At 33.8% G+C, this 7,514-nt stretch overlaps 1 protein-coding gene across 2 annotated transcripts; it reads right to left on the reverse strand.

Annotated features, from left to right (window-relative positions):
* Positions 1-248: 248 nt before the first annotated feature.
* On the reverse strand, positions 249-5,527 carry LOC110029201. 2 transcript variants are annotated; one of them, XM_020731382.1, is made up of 3 exons: positions 5,033-5,527; positions 3,243-3,817; positions 249-474 (listed from the first exon to the last, which is right to left on the reverse strand). In XM_020731382.1, exons 1-2 carry the CDS (start codon positions 5,500-5,502, stop codon positions 3,286-3,288), a joined length of 1,002 nt encoding a protein of 333 aa, XP_020587041.1. In that variant the 5' UTR covers positions 5,503-5,527; the 3' UTR covers positions 249-474; positions 3,243-3,285. The 2 variants fall into 2 exon arrangements, with proteins under 2 accessions (XP_020587041.1, XP_020587042.1); XM_020731383.1 differs by lacking the exon at positions 249-474 and having other exon boundaries at positions 3,241-3,817.
* Positions 5,528-7,514: the final 1,987 nt, after the last annotated feature.

A 7,514-nucleotide genomic window follows, 5' to 3' on the forward strand; every position in this document is an offset into this window, starting at 1 on the left:
ACTCTTAATATGTAATTAATTGTATAGGTTTGGGGCTGTAGGAACTAATATACTAGAATAAAATAAACAATATGCTGATCAGACAAATAAAAAATCTTTAGTGAAGTAGACCCCAAGTCTTGAAACAAATCATTTTGTGATTAGCTCTATTGATAAGAACTATTTTCATTTTTTCATATGATACATTATTATATCAGATTAAGTTATAAAATAAAAAAATTTCAGCTCTTGCATGATCCATGTTCCAAGCAAACATTATGTTACACCTGATAACCTTTTATACATTCTAAATAGAAAATAAATCAAACTCAAATCCTTTCGACTCAAAAATATTATGAACAAGACAAATGAAAACAGAAACAAATCACAAGCCCAATTACATTCAAATCACTCATCTTATTTTATACATAATACTCGAGCATAATATGATGCAAACAATTTCAGTTGAATTTTCTTCTCCACCTTTTTTTTAACCTGCAAAGATAAGTGAATAAATAGATCAATTGGGGGTCTATTTGTTCAACATTTTGAGTAATGTTGAATAATTCATATAGTAAAAAATATCGTAAATTTTGATTATTCAAAGGAGATTTTTGACATTTGTCAACCATCAAAGAATTACAAATTCTTGTTTATTTGGATTAAATTGGACTATTGTTGGATTCAATCATGACAAATTCACATTCATATCCAAAAATAATTTAAGCATTGTTATGTATGCTACAAATGTTATTCATGACAAAAAGACTATTTAGGAACCCCCCATAAAATTTTTATGTTGAGTTGTCATGTATCATTATAAATGATTTTAAGTGTATTTGATCAATTGAGCACACGATAGGAAGGAATAACCATTTTCTAGCTAAATGGTGGACTCACAATTATATCATTCAAGCTACTTGAATATTTTCAACTTTAGACTCTCATATGCCTAATAGGAGAAGCGACATGATTTTCTTACAAGATCATAGATAGATAGAGCTCTTTTAAATGGTAGATGGTTGGATTTATTTTATTGCTCTTACCACAAAATTATGCCCTCCTTTTATTTGATTAGTCCACTCTCATTATCTATTTATTATCTTTTTCATCTTGCCATAACATATTCATTTTCATGAATCTTCATAATCGGGCCTCTTTTGATTATAGTGAACTCATTTTGTTTCAAGTAGTTAAAGCTGCGTCAAATTCACTCCATAGAAGATTGATTTCCATCGCTCTAAATTTAGCAAATTCTATAAAGAAAAAAAAAATCTATGGTGATCTTTCTATAGAAAAGCAACCGCTAGACCCATCTCTTACAAAAATAAAAAATATTTAATAAAATCTTAGTCATGACATTAGTGAAAGTAAATGAATTTCCCAAACTACTTATGGTCGTTTGATTGTTTAAAGGGATTGTAACATAATCTTCACTTCATTACAAATAATAATAATAATAAATAAATAATCAAATGATAACATAAACACAACCATAGTAAGGAAATTGTTACACCTTAGGGCACTCTTTCTCCCCCTCATTACATTATTGTTAAGGCAATCTAATGCCTCTATTTTATAAAATTAGCTCTCTTCAGCACTACTCCACACTCTTACAGTTTTCAACGCCCTCTCAGTTCTACGTTATTTGTAGCAAATGATCATTTCACTACTCCTTCCTTGACCAAGTCATCAAAAAAGCTTTCCCTAACATTGGAAAAGATAAAATTGTGGATTATAATGTTTCAATCCGTAATTTTTTTTTTTCACTACAGACATTGTGAGTATTTAATTTATCATTGTGGTCAGATTCTGGTCAGATTCTTTTTTACCTTATTAGGATAACAAACGAGAGTTCCTAAAGGACATTGTTCATAGATGTATTACACATCCTATATATCTTGCCAACCTTTTGGTTTTTGGCACTACTGATCCACTGACTTTTAATACTGTATAGGATCGTCTAGCTTCTTTTGGGAAAAATGAGTGGATTATTTGTAGACATTAAGAATTACTTTTTGTCAAAATTGTGGGCGCCACCAATCCTTTATGCGATATCCTTGATATTGAATATGTTCCCCTTCCCATAATTTACCTTGGAGTTGTCATAACAAATTCTAGAACCAAGGTTAAGGATTACATCCTTCTATTTGAAAGACTTAACAAATGGATTATTGATTGAAGTCAAAGTTATTTTCATTTTCTATCAGACTGTAACTTATTAAGTCTTATATTTGCCTAAATATGTCATAAAGAAATTAGCATTTGTATTGTTAGATTCTCTAATGATAGTGGCCGCCCAAACAAACATCATAGTATCTCTCAAAATCACATCACTCTTCATAATCCAAAAGGAGGCATGGACATACCCTCTCTCACTATCTTGAATGCCACCTATAAGATGAAAAAATTTGGAAGCATCTTAATTTGTAACTCAAATCTTCATACTAAATGATAGACCGGTTGATATGGTTCTATTTGAACTACTAAATTTTGGAAATGCATATGTTCAACAAAAATGCCACTTGAATATGAATAGATATAGCTTTCACAAAAAAATTTCTTTTCCATGATTTTGGGTACATGGTTACACCCTAATGGAGATTTGGGGCCACTTATTAACACCCTCTTTAACTTTCTCCAAGATGATGAAATTAGGTTCATCATTTTGAAAGGAAGCCTAGGTCCTCTTGTTGTTGTTGGCCTGCTATCTAAAAATTATTATATTAATTCTTCGATTTGACTCATATCTTATGGTTTCAATGGTCAGTGGTTTATTAAACATGTTTTAATTTTGTTGTTTAGTTTAGCGAGTCTTTTATTTCATTTCCTGGATGACTCCTCTATTGCTACATTGGTGATTAGAGCAATCTCTCTAGACACCGACCATTCCTTTTTAGTTTTACTGATTTTGGGTCTTATTCCACAATTTGTAGAGTGTTTCATTCACTTCATAGCCTATTTGTTTATTCAGTGTATACAAGTTATTTTATAGTTTTAAATTATTGAGTTGGACTCTCATCATCCCCCAATCCCCTAGAGAAAAAAAAAGATGTTCTTAGTCATACTTATAAAAAAATAATATTGAACAGACTATTTAAAAAGTATAATCATAACCCATATATTGAATCTTAATGGATATGATAATATATTCCTAAACATATTTTTTTTATTATTAAAAATAAAAATATTCAATGCACGAACATGATAGAACAATATATGATTGAAAAGGAACCAAATGCATTAATGCACTTAGTGAATACCTCTTCTCTCCTCAAGTTCCATCAGGTTGAGAAATGGTAGCTCTTATACTGTACACTTAGGCTCCGTCGATGCATGGCTAAAAAACTTCTCCTTGGCCCATGCAATGGCCTCATCCACAGCAACCGCACCTTCATTAGTCTCTGTGGTGCCATGACTGTCAATCTCAATAACAAATGGGCTCTCAGCAACATCTCTCTCCTCCGCCTCCATCACCATCTTCTCCACCTCTCTTTCACAGCTCGGGTGGTCGGCAAAGGATTTAAATCTGACGGCTCCCATCGTTTCAAGAAACACTGATGATATCGCTGATGAGGGTGAGCCAATGTCGCCGGAGGAGTTGAAGAAGCCACTGTTAACCGGCCTCTTTAGAGGCTGAATAAAGCTTGATTCCGGATTGATGGTTTTTGGTGGGGAAAAATAGTAGAAGTTGGTGTGGGAGTGTTTTGGGTGTCTATTGGCATCTGCAACGGAGCATGACATTAAGGGAAAGCAAGGGTGGTTCTCCGGCGGCTCGACGGTGGAGCATGTTGATGGTGGGGGAGAGTTGTGCCACCTAGTTGGGATGGTGATTGGCCTGAGAGAGAAGTAGAGAAACATAGAGAAGTTTTAAATGTGTATCATAGTTATGTGTTAAGGAAGATTTACATAGATACCTCTCAATACTAATGTATTTATATATCTAACACATAAATTTCAATTTTTTTATGTCACATTATCTATGCATGAAAGATATATTTCACGTTTTAAAAATTAAAAGGGTAGTATTTTTCATGTGATATGAAAGATTTAAATGGTATAAATGTAAAAAATAAAGTTTAAAGGTAAGATATATGTAAATACATAGGAATTGGGTGATATGTATCTAAATGCCCCTTATTACAAATTCCTTTGATTTTTTTTTTATTTTTTTTTTAAATTTTGCCATTATTAATTAACGCATCACTTAAAAGAGTTAGGGATGAAAATTTGATCATAACTTTCATATGCAAATAAATTATTTCGAGTTTAAGAAACTAAATTTTCTATAAAATGCTATGATTTTAGCGTATTCTATAAAATAAAAAATTGAGAAAAATAGTGCAAAATAGTTCTATTTCATGAGAAAATATTAACCTGATTTATCCTGATGCATCCGGATTTCATGGACAATGAGATTGTGCATGTACAATAATCTATACAAGGAGTACATCCTTGTTATAAATGAATTCATTTTTTTCTTATATTAGGCCTTACAAAAAAAATTATTGCTTCTAGGTTAGGTCTAATCAATAAAGGCCCACATGTATTGGTGTGGTTGTCAACATGATTGCACCTTAGGCGGTTGCATTTAATAAAGTTAGGCTTCATAAATTTAATCTTTTATACTTTGGCATGCACAAAAAGGGACATCAGCTATAGTATGTTGATAGTTAAAACTTCTAGGAAATCCCAATGATGGTGATGGTATTAAATTTGTAAATTTAATTTTCCGTGTGTCAAGAGCAAAGAATTTCTTTTCATGAAATTTTGATGCAATTCTGATGTTGTCATTGTATAAATTCATAGGTTAAATTAACTTAGGATTCGTTTGGGTAGTTTATAAATGCAGGAGCAATTTTTAAAATGTTGGTACCGTTTGAATCGGGTGTTTTGTCTGTTTATTCGAAAATGTGGTTTTATTTTTAAAAAGCAGGCCGCAGGTCGCCTCAGCAGTCGACTTGCGGGTCGCGTTTCAGGATAAATTACTTATCTTGAAACGCACAAACTAATCCAAACAAACACTTAAACTAAGGTAAATAATCACTATCACCTGAGTTTAGAAGCAAAAGTGGAGAAGAGGGCATCGTCGCCCGGACATTGCCTTGCAGGACTCAACTCCGAGGGCTTCAATTTCTCCATCGATTGCGATTTCGACTTCCGATTTCCACCGTCCGATCCAAATATATCATCATAAAACCCTAAATTCGTCCTCACGCTCCCTTCCGCCGCGGGAGGAATCTGAAACCCCGGCAACCTCCTCTGTCGGCCTGTATCACGTATTGCCCTCTCCGATGACCGGAATATCTCGTCGTAGATCGATTCTGGCCTCCGCGCTCCCTCCAGGGAGAGCTCGCCGGAGAATCGTCGGAGGAGAACGGTCCGCGGAGGTCCCCCGAAGACATCGCGGAAGTCGTTGGGGTCCAGCCCGTCGGCGGGAGCCCGTGGGTTCCGGCGAGAATCTTCGGTAGATCGCCGACGTGGGAGTATCAGTCCCATCGGAATGTTCCATGATTCGTCCATTAATGGCGTTTGGAGGTTTGGTCGTTGCGGCACGGTGATTTATATATATATATACCTTTTTTTACAGCGAAAAAAGCTTAAGTAGGATTTTCTAAATTCGTGAAATTGAGCTCGGAATAGAGATATAGCAAGTAAGCAATAATGAAGTAAATTCGTTTAATTTGTCTCACAGTCGGATTTGATAAATTTAAATTTAAATTACACAGCAGATGTAACGGGAGAAAGAGACAATGGTAGAGAGTTGGATTTCGTTTTCTCTTTATTTGGTCTTTGGTTGGATTTAGGTTAAATTCATGAGTAATTCCTATTACAAGTGTTTGGTAGCACACTTTTATGATTAGAACCCGAGAACTCAGGACACCCTTGACTATCATATTGCGGGTGTGTAATATGCATTCATCGTGTGTAATATACATAACATACCTACTGGATCGGGGATTTTTGAGCATGGGACATTCCTTTCTGAATGTTGAATCCATATATGCCCAATCATACCCAACGGATAGAGCTTGGTGACTGAGAGAGAGAAAGAGAAAGAGAGAGGGAGAGGAAAATTTCATTCATTGAGTCTAATAGTGTTAACGGAAATCTTCAAACCATATTATTTCCTTGAATCATTGGGTGACAAAAGAGGGGAACAAAAAGCTCCTAATACATGAAAGGATCCTCGTATTTATAGAAGATAAAAGATAATGATAGAATTACATAATTACCCTCGCTTTAAGGAAAGCAGCACATAGTGTTATAAACAAGTCAAGCTTGAACGAGAGCACTCTGTTGGTGTTTAACTCATTAAAAAACATCACTATTCGTGTTTGACTCGTTTATATATTGAGCTCAAAAAATATGTTTGTATTCGACTCATTTGTTTAGTGAGTCGAACACAAGTTGTTCGCGAACAACGAGTCGTTTTAATAACCCTTGTCACGCAGTCATAGGATGTTAGTGGTAAGGGTGAAATTTAAATCTTATTATTTATACTAAAATATTCATTTAAATATAACTTAACATATATTTATCCTATTTTGAAATTAATAATTTTAAAAATATTTTAGTAACCCTGGACACGCAGTCATATGATATTAGAGTTAAGGGTGAAATTTAAATCTTATTATTTATATTGAAATATTCTTTTAAATATAATTTAACATATATTTATTCTAATTTTTAACTTGATAATTTTAATTGATTATAAATATTTGTAGCCTTGCAATCAATTGGATTATTTAAAAATAATACTCATAAATTATATTTATATATATATATAATATATGTGTGTGTGTGTTTATAGTTTAATTATTTCGAGCCAAAACAAGTTAAACACGGACGAACAAAATTTTGTTTTGTTTGTGTTTTGTTCGTTTATATATCGAGCGCAAAAAAATTTGCTCTTGTTCGACTTATTTGTTTAACGAATGAATCAAACACAAGCTACTTAACGAGTTGGAAACGTACTGTTAGAAAACAATGAGCCATTTTGATAGCCCTAGCAATAGAGGGCATTCTAGTCCTTTTATTTGGACCGTTGGATTGTATCGAGATTCGTGCAGATCATTTTGAGGTGCACATATTAAGTTCAACAATTTTCGTGCTCTTTGATAGCGACAACTGTGATAAAGACAAAGAAATTTGTAAAATAAAAAACAAGATCACATGAATTAATGATTATACTCCCTGGTTAGATGCTCTTTGTGTTTCGTTTCGGTAGCTTCTTGGGCTATATCGTCAGCTCCAAAGCATTTTCTTTTGAACTGATTCTTTGATTTGTGTTTGGACCTTGGCAGCACAATATCCATTATTAATCGATTAGTCACTGAATGAGCCTCTGAGATAATTGCATCTTACCCCTTGAGTCGCTTCAGGGTAGGGCATCATCTTCGGGGATAAGCACAATTCAGATGTGTAAATAAAGGGGTCAACTGAATCTTGTGTCTCCATTGATCGCTTTTATTTGGTTAGGTGACTTAGGGGATCAGCCGAACAATCTTGGCATCTTAGTCGACCATTTTTAT

This window comes from Phalaenopsis equestris, unplaced genomic scaffold (genome assembly GCF_001263595.1).
Source record: "Phalaenopsis equestris unplaced genomic scaffold, ASM126359v1 Scaffold000552, whole genome shotgun sequence".
In the NCBI taxonomy this organism is placed as follows: domain Eukaryota; kingdom Viridiplantae; phylum Streptophyta; class Magnoliopsida; order Asparagales; family Orchidaceae; genus Phalaenopsis; species Phalaenopsis equestris.